The sequence below is a fragment of the Myiozetetes cayanensis genome, unplaced genomic scaffold, assembly GCF_022539395.1.
Source record: "Myiozetetes cayanensis isolate MyiCay16 unplaced genomic scaffold, myiCay2020 scf2-11, whole genome shotgun sequence".
Classification (NCBI taxonomy): Eukaryota; Metazoa; Chordata; class Aves; order Passeriformes; family Tyrannidae; genus Myiozetetes; species Myiozetetes cayanensis.
The window spans coordinates 75,343,836-75,359,929 of NW_026087411.1; the positions used below are offsets into that span (position 1 = coordinate 75,343,836).

General features: G+C 38.5%; 1 protein-coding gene across 3 annotated transcripts in view; it reads right to left on the reverse strand.

Annotated features, from left to right (window-relative positions):
• KLHL32 (kelch like family member 32) overlaps positions 1 to 16,094 on the reverse strand; it is a 127,649-nt gene that overhangs the window by 95,298 nt on the left and 16,257 nt on the right. For all 3 annotated transcript variants that reach the window (XM_050315579.1, XM_050315578.1, XM_050315580.1), the window contains exons 3-4: positions 4,733 to 4,821; positions 2,040 to 2,220 (exon numbers count right to left, since the gene is read on the reverse strand). In XM_050315579.1, coding sequence (XP_050171536.1) covers positions 2,040 to 2,220; positions 4,733 to 4,755 — 204 coding nt within the window. In that variant the 5' untranslated portion in view covers positions 4,756 to 4,821. The remainder of the gene's footprint in view (positions 1 to 2,039; positions 2,221 to 4,732; positions 4,822 to 16,094) is intronic.

The window sequence follows — 16,094 nt, forward strand, 5'->3', positions numbered from 1 at the left end:
GAAGAGAAGGCTTAGAGGTGACCTCATCACTCTCTTCAACTACCTGAAGGGAAGTTATAGCCAGGTGGGGGTTGGTCTCTTCTCCCAGGCAACCAACAACAGGACAAGGGGACATGGGCTCAAGCTCTGCCAGGGGAAGTTTAGGTTAGATGTTAGGAAGAAATTCTTTACAGAGAGGGTGATCAGGCATTGGAATGGCCTGCCCAGAGAGGTGGTGGATTCACCATCCCTGGAAGTTTTTAAAAAGAGATTAGACATGGCCCTTAGTGCCATGATATAGTAATTAGAGTTGGATCAGGGGTTGGACTTGATGATCTTGGAGGTCTTTTCCAACCCAATCTATTCTATGATTCTATGATTCTATGAAAACAAAAAGGTCATCATAAAGAAGTTCATAACACTACAATTACAGTGTAGACAAAATATTAAATAAATTTATTTTGTCGCAGAAAATAGACCTTTAAGTTAATTTCAGCTTTAGTCGCTGATTAACAATAGGATGACTCACACTTAAAAATACCAGTCAACTACAGAGCTACAGACAGTCCAACATTTTGTGCGGGTACATTATAATGAAGGTTAGAAGAATTGCTTCATGTGAAGAATACTATTCCTTATTAGCAAACTCAATTTTTCAGTTACTCCGATTTTAGCACCTGGGTTCAATTTTCCATGCTGAGTATCTGAATTAGATTTCCCAGAGAGGATTTTAATCTTTACATTTTGGAAACACTTTTTTTCTGAAAATAAGTCTTACCACATTTAAAAAATTACTATAGCTTCCTCTTTGAAAGTAACCATTTACATCCTACAAAAAATCACACTCATGTCGAATTAAATTGCATTTATCATAGAATCATAGAATGACCTGGGTCGGAAGGGACCTTAAAGATCACCTAGTTTCATTCCCTCTGCCACAGGCACCTTTCACTAGACCAGGTTGCTCAAAGCCCCATCTAAATTGGCCTTGAACACTGCCAGGGGCAGCCACAACTTCTCTGAGCAATCTGTTCCAGTGCCTCACCACCCTCACAGTAATGATTAAATGTAAATTCCCTCTCCCTATGCTTTCATGCTCTATTCACAGAATATGCTGAGTTGGAAGGGACCCACAAGGATCATCAAGTCCAATTCTTGGCCCTACACAGGACAGCCACAAGAATCACACCATATGCCTGAGAGTATTGTCCAAAGGCTTCTTGAACTCTGTCAGGCTTGGTGCTGTGACCACTTCCCTGGGGAGCCTGTTCCAGTGCCCAACCACCCTCTGGATGAAAAACTTTTTCCTGATATCCAACCTAAACCTCTCCTGATTCATCTTCATGCTTTTTCCTTAAGTCCTGTCATTGGTGACAAAATAAAGAAATCAATACTTGACCTTCTGCTTCACAATCCTCTAATCACAACTGCCTCCAATGTTCTACAAATATTTCTTCATTCTACTAAAAATTCTTCCACTTTCTGACTTTCCTGGGGCATAAAATTCATAGAAATCACCTACCTCTCTTGAAGGTAGAGAGGGGTGAAAGACTTACTGTAAATAATGATTAAAAAAACTTAATTATGTCGTTGTTTGTGAGGACGACCAAGTAAATAAAACTGGGCATTCTATGATGATGGCCTAAATTCAGCTTTATTGTTTCATCCAGAATATTACATCTTGTTCTTCACACAGCTGCACTCACACACCGTCTTCCATAGAATCTTACATACTAACACTATTCTTAGCTCTATTATCTATATTTACCACTAGCCTTCACGTATGATTGGATGTTCACCCCTTATTTACATTCTTTTCCATGCTGCTAGGCACTGCGGCCTTGCTGCATCCTCCGACATAATTATGTTCTTAACATTTCTTTCCTATGACATGTGTGTGGATATTTAAAGTTATATACTCTACTAAACTGCAATAATCCTGAATTTTCTAAGAGGCTCATATTTAAAGCTTGTTCAATACGACATCTATAACCATTCCTGTCCTCCACTATGATAACGTTTTAATATTATTATATGAAGAGAAAAGTCTTTGTACTTACTCGGAAGTAGTCACTGCAGGCTGCCAGGACCGCTTTGTGTGCATGAAATTTCTGCTCTTCAGCAATAAGTGTAATATCACAAAGTATGCCATCGCTTCTCTGTTGGTTCAGGGCTGCCAGGACAGCATCATTATGGGAGCTGGACTGACAAAGCCTCTGACCTGTCAGCATTTCCTGAACACTGAGAGGGGAAAGAGAAAAGATTCCATCAAAAAATGTAGGAAACAGGTATATTTTGTCAGAAACACAGAACAACTTTTTATAAGGCAAGATTATTTGATAATTCTTGGAAAGAAAAAAAAGTCATGACCCCTGTCAGGCAAAAAAATCTTACTATAGCATAGACATCACAAGAAAAGCTCAGTATAACAAAGTATTATGAAACCTGATTACATACTCAGATTTAAAAACCTCAGTGGTTCTGATTTTGATTTGCTGGAAGTCAGCTGAACTCACATGATTAATTCAGAATCATTTTAGAATTAAATGAGAAGAATAAAGGTCCTAGGTTAAGGGACTGCAGAAAATGTTAAGTGATTCCAATTGATGCATCAGTGGAAAGGAGGATGTACGTATGTATGCAACTAAAAAGAATGAAGGATCGTGGTCTCAGGTGGCCTGTTTAAGACTAATACTGTGCCACTGAATCTTTTCAGACCATTTCAGGTTACTCATATTTATGAAGTGTTGTGGGAGTTTTTTGATTGTCTGGTTTGTGTTGGGGATAGGGGAAAGACGTTTGTTTGGTTTAAAATGCTAAGGCTTTCTCCACCTCCGAATATCCCCATGTATGAATAAAAGATTTGCACATAATCCAGTCTAAGACCGTTTGATGGCAACTTCCTTTTCTGCAGCAGAAGGAAGAGACAATGGAACTGTTGACGTAAATAGAAACAAATCAAACATATTGGTAAATCCCCTTTGGCACCAAATGATGCAATTGATTTGAAATCTGTGAGACTACCAGTTTATATTGCCAGAGAATTTATGTGTTTATAGAGGGTGAATTTAAAAAGAGTCATTTTCATGTAAATCAAAGTGAAGATATAAATTATTTTTTTTCTATTAAAGGGTGAGTAACGTATCAACTTTCCACTACAATGATGTAATTCACTGCATACATACGCTATGCAGCAGCTGTGTTGATGCTATATTCTCCTTTCTTATCCGTACACACTGTCTGCCTATCCCACTCCTGCACCTTGGGTATCTCTAAAACTACTACTACCTGCCTTGCAGACTGTTTGCTCTAATCCAACCTACTTTTAAAAAAAGATGAAAACTAAGACATTACTTATAGAAGAAGGTTGGCCAAAGTGGAATAGCCTGTATCTGAACTTCAGCCCCTCTTTGATAGTTCAGGTTTCATGCATGGACATGCCCTAAATACATTTCAAAATTACTCATTCAAACTATTCTTTTTTCTTCAGCTGTTCTGTTTGTTGAACCCAACTCATATTCTAAGTGACAGTTGTCAAGAAATCTAACTTGCTAAAATACAAGGGAATTATTTCTAACAGTTATTTCTCTTCTGTCATTTCTACAGCAGTGACTAAATCAAAGTAGTGCAAGTATAATATGCTAATTATACCCAGAGATGGCTTCTCTTCATTTCTGTTTTTATTAGCCCTCTCTCCCAGTGCTGTGAACCAAGACCTTCATTCCTCTTGTTTTTTTCACCATCATCCAGAGGACTATTTCACTCAACAGAAAACATATCTGTGGTTTTAAACTGAGCTCTACCATAATCCATTTTTCAATTCAATGCCAAAATGAAAAATCAATTGACTGTAATCCTTGTGCTAAAACACACATGAAACATACACATGCTAGGCAATTTAACTGGAATTTATAAATGAAAATAGACAGAATCATTAAACATAACATGATGACTTTGCAGTGATATTGCCAGTTGACGGATTTAACAGCTAGAAATGCAAGCGAGTCCTGTTTCTCTTCCACTATGCAACAACATGGTATGGGAAAGGAGAATGAAACTGAAATGACATGGTGTTCCAGTAATATCAGGTAGTTCTCTCTGAGGTCCCAGATCAGTGTCAGCTACTCTGTAAAACAGAACCACCAGTATATCACACTACTACAAAGTTCTGCAGAAAAACAATTAAGTTAATAAGTTCTGCAGAGTGTTCTGCCTTAAAGTGTTCCCAGAAAGTAATTACATTATAAATAACAAATACTCTGTTGGGACAATGGGCAACACAAATGAGAAAGACTACACTGGGAAAGCGGCAGAAGGGAAGGCAGAAAGATTAATTTGGAGAAAATGCCTTGAAGACATTTTAAACAACTGGAAGAGTAATAAACATCCTGAAAGTGGAACACTATGCACACCCAAAATTGTCACCAGCCACCAATTCAGATGCATAAATGTAAAAGGTCTGTTGATTCCACAATCAAAAATTCCAAGTATAGACTAAGGCATAAACAAGATAACATATGAAGAGGCTGTGGGTCCCCAATCTTTCCTAGGCACACTTCTCTTTACTAGAGATAAATGTCAACAAGAGAGTAATATTTTGCAGATTATAACATGGATATGTATTTAATAATGTGAATTCCTATCTAACAAACAAAAGTATTAGTTTCACTTTTTTCTACTTTCTTAACTGATTTTGCTTTAGTAAACATCACCTTAAATGTTAATACTTCCTACACACTACCAAGTACTATACCTCAGGCACCTCTCAGATGGCATCTTTCAGTTTTGGTCTTCTGAATATCAAAGCTTATAACCCTGTAGGGAAAGCAGCAAACATTCCAGCTAGAAAGAGAGAACAGAGAGGAAAGTTAAAATTCAAAGTATACACAGCCTTAGCCCTAAAGATCAATACTTTCAGGATATGTAATTCAGAAGCAACTTTCAGACTGTATTCAGTTCTGGCCAATGAAAGTGGCTTTCCTCTAATCTTCTCTAGAAATTCACACCCTACCATCTGAATGTCCTGCACCTATTGCCCTTGAGGCATGCTTTCTACAAACACAGGAACACATATAATTTCAAAAAAGTTGAAGAGAGGTGAGGAGGGAAATAACTGTCCAAAAAATCCCTCAGTGAATAGTAGGCCAAAAGCATGTATCAGGGTTTGCTTACCTCCCTGAATAACATACAGCTATAAAAACATCTGTCACAGGCCTGCCTAGGGTCTCAGAGGTTTGCAATACCATCAAGTTCATGATTTCATTATGTTATGTTTTCCTAAAGACACAGTCTGGTAGGGGAGGGGGGACAGGTTTACTGTATCCCAAAGTCAAAGTCTCACTTTTCTCAGAGCAACATTCTTGACTGATTAATCAGTGTTATGACCAAACACTGTTGTCATCCTGGATGAAGGGCAATGAAACTGGTGAAGGGTATGGAGCACGAGTCTTATGAGGAGCAGCTGAGGGAGCTGTGGTCATTTAGCCTGGAGAAAAGAAAGCTCAGGGTCTATGGTCTATCTGAAAGGAGGTTGTAGCCATGACGGTCAGCCTCTTCTCCCAAGTAACAAAACACAGGACAAGAGGAAGTAGCCTGAAGCTGCACCAGGGGAGGTTTAGATCAGTTATCAGGAAAAATTTCTTCATTGCAAGGGTTGTCAAGCACTGGAACAAGCTGCCCAGGGAAGTGGTTGAGGGGTACATTTGGCACTTAGGGACATGGTTTAGTGGTGGATTGGACAGTGTTGGGTTAATGCTCGATGATCTTAAGGGTCTTCTCCTACCTAAATGATTCTATGATGCTATAAATATTCTGGAAAATACAAACAGTACACTGCAATGAGATTTACAAACTCTATAGCTTTTTTTTAAAAGGCAAAATATTAAATTGGCCATATAAAAAAATCCCGAACAGCTGAAGTGTCCAAAGATCTAAGCTGTTGAAAACAGGGTTATATGGAAAATTTTTAATTGGTGTAGCAGCCATCATAGTTGAAAAGACATTTCACCTTCATATGTCAAGTCTAAAAGAAAAAGTATATTTTCATAGAATTGTCAAAAAAGAAAAGTACACTAGTTTGGCTGCTTATTTAAACCATACATGGATGGTTTAATATAACTCAGTGACAATGAAATGTTACCATTCAGTAAAATTTGAAGAATGGAAACACTTCCATATTTTTCTCCCTTTTCCAAAAAGGCTACAATTCTGAGCAAAGGGGGTGAGGTCATGGAGAACTTACACTGAGGATTCAGCTGGATATCCAGCAAATTGATATGCAGTGCTTCCCAGTGATGGTTTCAGAACATTTCACTCTCACCATCAACTCAGTTTCTCATTCTATTACAATTCACCTTATCCTTCAAGAGGCAGTAAAACACAACATATTAAGTAAGTGGTCCAGGTGCTGTCAACTAATAAAGCAAACACATTTCTGATAAAGGTACCTGCTATTTTATACACCCATATGTCACCTACCTGACATTTCAGTGGTCATAGAAGGCTTCTAAGTTCAACCTTTGCATTCACCAGTACCAAGAGGAGAGACTCAACAGCCGACTTGACTGATATACAGAGAAGTTTTAATTAGGTTCTTAAATGGCTCAAGTCCTTCACCAGAGCTAATAAAGAACTAATATGGGTAAGTATTACTCCACTACAACATCCATATAAATGCCAGCACTGCCTATGCCAGCATAAAGAATTCTCGAGCAAAAATTCCTTATTCCACCAGAGTTGTGAATATGGACATCCAAAATCAAAGGTTTGATCTCTGCTGATTGGAGAGACAGTAACCAGAAGCAACTCACCTCAAGTCTGTGCAGACATACTTATGAGACATTCTGATGAAACATAAAATACATTAAATACAGAGTATTATATATACTAAAACACCTGCATAAGAATAAAAAACATAGCTTAGTGGTTTTCTAGCCACTGTCCAAGTTTAAAGCAATCCACCTTGATGTCACATCTGAACAAAGTAACTTCTTCCAGTCTCAGGGGATCAGAACTTTCAACTTATGAAGAATGAAGGAAAAAACGCCCTTCTTCTCCTAGGAACTCAAGTTTCAGAACAGGAAATATGCCTCTCAGATGCCTTCAAACAGCTTGATCTTAAGGGTCTTCTCCTACCTAAATTTCAAGGGGGCTTTCATCAAGGTTTGCAAGAGAGATCTAAGATATACAGCCTTTGTTTTTTTCTCCCCACTTGTTGGACTTGTCTTCATGCCACACTGCAAGCACATCCAGAGGCACCTCAAAACACAGGCCTTAGTGGGCCCTTGACTGCACACAGGCCACTAAGGACTTTATTTCTGGCCCTCTCACGATCCAGGGCCAGCACTACCAGAAATACAGAGCCATTGATGCCATTTGTCCCCTCATAATGAAAACAGTTTAACCGTGAAAAGCTGCAACACAAAATTTTAACTATGTTTCAGCTCACTGAGATCCAGATAGCTATTATAGGCAAATCTTCACTGCTACTAGATGCAGTCTTTTCTCTTCTGATGATCCACACTTGTATCAAGAACCCTTGGGGATATCTTCAAGCAGATACTGCTTTGCTCCCCTCAACGAAGCCCCTGCTGCTTCAGACCCACTTGCAGGAAAAGCGGTTTGGCTCCCTGGGGAGATCTCTGCTATTCACCTCATTTGGGAACTGCAGAGTCCTTTATGCTGCTACCACTTGAAGAGGCTTTCACCTAGTTCATCACTAGTAAGGTTGATGATCTTCTGTTTGCTCTGCCTTTAAACTCCTCTAGGGTGTGAAAAGCCCTCTAATTTCTCCTTTGATTTTTTACGATAGCCATGCATTTATCTATTTCCACATTGCTTAAAACAGTACTGCTTATTAAAAAGCTATTTCAAATAATCAATTTTAACTCAAACCATCCAGGCAAACCCTGAGCATTTAAGTAAAGACTTTAATCTCATTTTGCATATATAGCTTTTATTTATCTTCCTAAACTGAAGCTGTTTCCCTTGTCAGCAACCATACAAAATGGGTGATTTGTAAAACTTGGTATTAAATGTGATTTTTTTGGTTTCTATGAGAACAGATAATGTATCTTTCCAGCTAGCAATACTTCATTTGGATATACTTATTAATATTCTTAATTATGTTGGAAAGTTATGTTGGAAAATGGTGAATCAACACTACTTACATTACATTTGCTGTGTGCCAAACTAGCTTAGATAAAAATCTGTGAAAATTCACGTACTCAAGAACTGGTTAAAATGACTACAAATACTGAATATATAAATAATTTTGAAGAGATTTTTGCATTTTCAAGTAGTTATCTTCTTTCCCTCAAGTCACTCCTTTTCTAAATGTGTATTTTAAGTACTGAAAAACACTTCCACTTAAATCCAGACCACTTCAAGTTAGATATATATGCAAACTGAAGGGACCACAAGATCTTTCCTGTAAAAAAGCAAAATTTGGATCAACTGGTTAAATCATGAAGATAAAGCATTTGTATGCAGTGAAATGGTATTTTCCCTTTGACAGCTTCAAATATCTGTTTTAACTTTTTTTTTTTTTTAAGGAAATGCAACATATAAAAACTATCAGAAGTACACTACATTAATTTTATGTCAGAATTATATCATAGCACATCCTGATGGAGGCTGTCATGGATACAGAATAAGACTATTAAGACTTACCCATGGCAATTTTCTATTCAAGATTAGAGCCTTATTCATAAGAGTTTCTGGTTTTGTCTGTGGTTTTAGTAAGTCAAAATAAACCATCCTTTCAAGCTGTACTTTACCTTCTCTCAGAGTAAGAGTCTCTTCAGAAACAAAACTATGAGCTTACTATTCACAGAGAAAAAAAAAAAAGGACAGCATTATCTCCTATCTTTTTAATCACAGCTCTGCCAAATGAATTTGTCAAAGGGAAAACACTTGGAAACAGCTTTGAAAAAGATTGATTGCAAACCTGCCCTTCTGAGTATATTAACACACTTCTCCCCCATGACAGGGAGACATTATGCTTTCCTTTTTCATTGAGATCCTTGAGAGCTGAAATATTTTTCTCTTTCCAAAAAAAATGTTCAAGAATGTCACGACTGTGAGGAAAAATCTGTCATTGCCCACTGTTGTCAGTTAAACCATAGTTCAGCTCAATCACAAGTTGCTCATCTAATGTAGTCCCTCAATATCGTGACTTTCAAGAGAAAGTATTCACAGTACTGAAAAAACCCCTTAGATTTAATGACAATTACAATACTAAGAGAATAAAAAACCTGAAAACCTGGATTTGTTTGGGAAAACAGGATTTGGTAAAAGCAGTCAGAAAACAAAATTAGCAAAACAATAAAATAAAATAAAACTTTTACAGCCTTCTGATTAATAACAAACTATTTTCTTATGAGACTGGAAAGGTTATTGCTATCTTCAGGCCATCAGCTACAGACATTAAGAATAATGAAGTCTATTTTCTATTACTACCAAATTACTACCTGACTTCATAGAAGAAGTCTTCATTAAGATCTTAAACCACAGAAATATAAAATGAAACCACAGGCTGTACAAGCAGAAACACATTTTATGTCTTTATATCCTCTCTGTGGCTTTACATCTACTACATATCTCAATATATCAGCATTCTGAACATTTTTTTTCAAAGAGGCATTCAGATAAAATAAAAATCCAGGTTCATGGTCATCTGTGTAACTTAAGGCATATTTCACCTCAACTACCACCTGAGCAAGAAGTTGTTGCATTCTAGTGATAAAACCACATATAATCATGTAACTGAACTGGGAACCACACAGTTAGACTTTGATGACTTTCAAGAACACGTTTACTTCCAGAATGTGTGTATACTCTTTCATATTTTTCCTTGAAAAAAGGAAGTTTTATACAACTGTAATAACACACCATTGTGCACCAGCAGCTTAGCTTTTCAGAACCACTAACTCTTGCTACCATTTAAGCTACGATACTAATTATTCACCTGCTGAAAGGAGCAGGCCGTTACTTACAGCTGACCCATTTATCATTGTTAGGGAGTGGCTGGGAGAACAATATTACAACTGGATCTGGGTCTGGTTGAAGATATCCCAGCTCATGGCAGGGGACTGGACTAGATCACCTTCAAATATCTGTTCCAACCCAAACTATCCTATTGTTCTATGAACTTATTTTCTCATCTTTCTCAAAGTTAGGCAACAAATATGCAAAGAACTCTCAAAGTATATATCTAATCCATACATTGAGTTCACAGTCATTTTTAAGGACAGGATGAAAGTTCTTGGGCATTTTAGTTTTTAAGGCATTCTGCTGCTGGCATGAACCAAAATCTTCAGTTACTTTGTCAGAGTATGCTTTCAGGATTTTTCCTAGACCTCAACAAAAAGAAAATAAAAGACAATCTGACTTGATCAAAAATGTACAGCCTTGCACAACTGAGGGGACGAGTTATGTGTCTAAATACTACATGGCATTTCCAGTGAACAAGTATTTATATATTTCAATAAAAACAGAGAGTTTATACATCTCTATGGGACCTACTAGGCCCTCAATTTTCTCCACGAAACAGCATTCATAAAGTTAAAAGTAAAAGGCTGTGACTTTGAGCAGCCAAGAAAACACGCACATCTAAGAATGGCCTTCAGTAGCCACAGGGTGGCAGAACTAAACTTCAAGATTTTAAAGATCATCTTATTCCAATCTCACTCCCTTGAGCAGGGTCAAGGGCAGAACAGGGCATTCAGAATCTTCCTTTATTAGCTTTTCTGGGTTCTCAGGTTTTTTGAACAGAAAAAAATTAAATAATTTCACTAAAGTATAGAATTCTACTCTGAAGGAGTTGCCTTCCAGCCTGTTGTGACATAATTGGCTTATTGATTATTCCTCCACTCTTCAGTATATGACATGAAAGATATTTGAAAACACCTTTCTGTGAAGAAAAATGGGCATCAAAAGATTTCTGGTAGCTTTAAGCAAATTGGGCAGTGTCATTCATCTTGATGATGAAACAAATTTGGTTGAGGCCAAGAGGAAGACGACAAGTGAGAAAGAAGTCAAAAGAGGAAACAAAAATTATATGGAAGAAGCTGATGATGAAGACCAGGTGAGACAGTTGCAGTTGTTTCTTGGTTTTCTTCTTTTGCAAAGGGGAAACAGTGGAATAGTACACAATACTAAAATCAAATGAGTATCTGGGCAAAATAGATGAGAAGGGATGGACTTTTCTACAGCAACATCACAGGAAGAGGTCACTGAGAATAATTCTAATTGTTGGACAAAAAGACTGAAGGCTTAGGATTGAAGACTGGGAAGGCAGAAAGAAGAAAGACAAAGAGCCAAGGGCAGGGAAAATCCTGGACTAAAACCTGCGTGTGACAAAACCATCAGACTTAGAAGAAACCAACTATAAGAATCACCGTCTGTTAGAGGGCATTCTATCTAGATTTAAGAATAGAAATCAAGATCACAAAGTTCCACGTCTTTTTTGTGGAGAAACATCTGCAGAACATTTGCTTTCACTCTCTGCTGATTGTGTTGGATTATAGCAAATAATCCCTGACAGTTTTCTTGAGCAGCAGATCTTAGTGCTAGTGTTTGCAGCTATGCTGCTGTTCCACACAGTCAGTATAGCTCTTCCAGATTTTTTCTTTAGTTTACCTTATAAGAAGTGTTATGAGGCTACACGCCCACGAAGCTAAGAATGCTAGAAAAGGCAAAGAGCTAACTGCTCCAGTGCCAAAACAAAAATTCCCTACAATCATCTTACTACAAGAAAAGGCACAGGTTCCTAATTCCATTACTTCCTAACACATGAACATTTGAATTTTTTAGAAAAGCAGCAAAGTGAAATTCTCCTCATATGACTTGTTTATGTTTAAGTCAATGAGGGATAACAATATTAGGAAGACATACACACTCCCTTAGGACCTTTTTTCCACACTTAAATTATGTCAAAACTTCTGTAAGCCTGGTTAATGCCACTCCAGCATAAACTCTTCAATTAGAGTGATGCCTGTATTTACTGTTTGGCTGCAAGCTTCTTTAAGTATAAAAGGAATTTTCACATGCAGCCTTAAACTTAGAAGTTTAAGTAAGAGTGACAGGACCAGAAGTTAGCTAGAGCTCTGAAGTAGATCCATCTAATCTAAACCTTTTCCTTACAACAAACAGAGTGATTAAAACACTTCTATACCAAAACAATAGATTTTATCTAAACATTAAAGAAATCTAGTTTGAAAGGAAAAATTAAAACTAATTAGATGACCTAAATAAATAAGACCTATAGACAAATGTATTTCTGACCATTGTTTGTGGGCAAGAAAGTCAGGGGAGAGAACGGAGAGGGTTCCCATATTCAAATTCTATTACACATTGCAATCACTAAAGCCATAAGCAGTGAAGTTTGCACAGTCATCTGCTTCCAGGCCTTGACCCTGTTTTGCACTGCCTTCTGCAGATCAAAAAAATCACCTGTTGTTTGGGAGAAAGAGGATTTCAACCATGTACACTATTTTATTAATGTAAGATCACTACTTCTTACATTTACATGCCTGAAACATGTTTACACAGTCGCTGCTACCTCTATAACCTTAACTAGCCTAGCTAGTAAAAAACACAAATATGTTTGATTGGGATGGAGAAAGTGGCATTGAAGAAGTCGGAGAAATTTTTTGCACCCCTGTTGTGATCCAGAATAAGCTATAAACTGCCCAGAGTGGCTGTATTTTTTTTTTTTTTTAAGACCTTTTAAAAGCCTTTTGGTTTGTTATAACCTCTAATTAGCATTCGGAGAAAGAGTCACACACTCTCCTCTAAGAGAATTTCTTTTTCATTTAATGAAAAAAATAAGATATTTTGGCAAGAGGTTTTTACAGGAGTAAAACATAACCAGGAAAAAAGCATTTCACTAAAACATTCAGCACAAAGACCCATTCTACAGGAAACACTCACTGAAAACAATCTATATATCAGCTTCAGTAAAATACAATTCATCGGTTTTAAGTTACCCACAGGAGTGGGGTAGGAGTGGGGTCTCTTAACAGGAGAAGGAAAAGAGTGAAAGAAAGCAACAGATTAAAAGGGGTGAAGAAAGAGAGAAGAAAGAGAGAAGGAGAAAGGAGAGGAGATAGTTACCAACAAGATTCGATGATTCACATGGTGCCGGCTAGAGAGGGAGGAGAGGGGAAGGGAAGGGAGAGGAGGGGAGGGAAGAGGAGGAGGAAAAGAAATGGTTACTGGCTCACATGGTTCAAGCTGCAGGAGGGAAGGAGAACGAGAGACCTCAACGAGTCTCACATATTTACAGAGTTCAGTTTTCCCTCCCAGGCAGGATACCCGGGCAGTGCCCTCCAGACCAGAGCGAGGTGTGCTGTAGCCAGTCGAAGGCTGCAGGGCTGTGGTGTGGGCAGGCTGCCAGGCAGCTCTGCCCTGACTGTCAGCCCGGCTGCAGGGCCTGCAGCTGTGCCATGTGCTCTGCGTGGGCAGCATGCCTGATGTGCAGGCCTTACCATGGTCCTGCAGGTCCAGGTCCAGCCCTTCCCCACATGCACACACACACACTCACAATGAGTTGGTTCCAACCCATATCAATAATTCAGTGAGATTCAGATCTGGGATCTCACAACCCCATAGCCAAAAAACTGCATGAGCTTTGCTATATATACAGGAGTGTACAAACTGATCAAGGAAGAAAACTCCTACCATACAAACAGAAGGAGAAATGCTCTCACCTCAAGACGGGTATCAAGGGGCAGGTTTACTAGGGGAACTGTGGCTTTCTTCTCCCTCCCTGTGAGTACCTGCTTAGAGTGTGAGTGTTCAAAGCATTAAGAAAGTTGGGAACAGTGCAGTTCCCATCCCATGCTGGAAGAAGCTGTGGTTCACATATCTGCTGGGAACACAAAGGAAAACATCAGGACACCTGACCTCTTACACAGGAAAACTGCTGAATGCCATGTCCAAGCTGATGGTAGAGTTAATGGATTCTTTTTCTCCAGGGATTCATCCAGAGCTTTTATTTGGGCTTTGCACAAGACTTCTAGACTTTGTACTAGCATATTTTACTGAAACGGGAGATCTCTTGTTTTCTCTCATCCTTTACTCAACATATGTTCCATTCCTAACACAGACTTTATTTGATGTTCCAGACCAGCTACCTAGAAAATGTTATGATACTGACCACTGTCACTAATACCCAGTGTCAATCCAGCAAATAAAAATTCCTCTCAGAGCAGAAGGGACATATCAGGTAGAAAGGGGAGGTGTCAAGGCATACAGTCTAAAAAAACTCATTGTGAAGATGCATATGATGCATTTTATAGTGTGAGTCGTGACTTTGACAACACATCTTAAGAAACTCACCTTAAGGTGATGCCTCAGATCTTTTTTGATTTTTAAATTTTTATAGATTCTAGAAGTAGTTGTGTAGTGAATGTAGATTTTAATGCAGCTGTATCCTTTCCCACACCCTGTAGCCTAATGTTTACACATACCCAAGCCTACTACCCCATTTCATATCAATCCCTCTCAAATTCTGTTAGCGTGTTTAGCCTCCTTTCAAGGTAGAATTGTGGGAAAAACATCCTAAGGCCTGAACCAGAAGATAACACACAAACACAGCGATCTTCAAGCCCAGAACTCTGGAGGAACTCCAAGGACAGTGTGTGCTGCGAAGAAGACAAAGATGAGGAAGAAGGGGTCCCAAACTCCCCCAGACTCAATTCCCAAAGGGGTGTGTCGGGAGGGCAGAAGGGGCAGAACCAGGGGTTGAACAAACTTGGGATTGGATGAACCTTACTATAAAACCATACAACCACTGCCTGAATGCGTGCACATGCGTGGAATGTATTTGTCTAGGCCTACGGACTCATTAAAGCACCTGCTCTCTTACCTTATCTCCTATACTAAACTGGTTCAGAGTCTTTTTCTCCGCAGTCTTTTAGGCAACAAGGTAATACCTTGTAGTAAAGTAAAATATCACTCTAATTAAGCACTATCAAATAGGTTACTAGAGAGATATTTGAGTTCTTGCTTGCCAACGTCAGATTTGAATGTGCTCTATACTTTTTTTTCAGAGACAATCCAAGAATTAATATTTTAAATCATTTGGGTACATACAGATTTAACAAAAGACTCAGATCCAGGCAAATGTTGCATGAATGTTTCTTAGATTATTAAAACAAGCAAACAAAACCCAAAATTACAAAAACAAACAAACAAAACAAACCAGGAGAAGCCAAATTTCAAAACAAAAGTAAACCACATTTTTTTCTTGTGTGAAACAACTTGCTGCCTAAATTCCCAAGGGCACCATGAATGTAGCCACCTATGAAAGACTTCATAAGAGAACAGTTAAATGCTTGCTTACAAAAGAGTGAGGGATTTTAAACCTGTATACTTTCGATTTTTCTATCAGTGAAATCGTTCTTCCCTTCACACACATGAAAACAACTTGCAGGTTGTTCAGAATCTTTGCTCTTAAGCATCTATCACTACCCAGACATTAAACTGGTAATGTCATCAAGTCTCTAGGGTTTGTGAATACTGCTCCTAGAACCAAACAATGGATAATTTGTGGAGACAGTCCTAAATACCTAACTGAAATTACGAATTGCATGCCAATCACTAAAATGCCACTAGATTTGACGAGAGAGGGGTGGTGTGCCAAAGCTTGAACAAATGAGCACTCATGGGATCCATCAATCTACCTCACCAGGTGTTGGCTACATGCACCTGAATGGCTACAATGTACAACTGAGGACAATGTACAACATGTTTCTACACATGAGGAACAAACAAGGGGAGCTTGAAGCTTTGGCCCAGTCGCAGGTGTGATGAGTCCTGTGAGTGGAGTTCCCTGTTGGATAGTTACAGGTTCTTCAGGAATGACAGGCAAGGCAGAAAAAGTGGAGGGGTAGTACTGTATGTTATAGAACGTTTGGAACATATGGAGCTCACAGTTGGCAATGGCACAGTTGAGAGCCTCTGGGTCAGAACCAAGGGGCAAACAAATAATGCAGATGTCGTTGTGGTAGTCTACTATAGACTTCCCAGCCAGAACAATGATGCTGATGAATTTTCTTTGAGGAATTAAGGGACACTTCCAAGTCAACTGTCCTTATGGGGGAGATTAA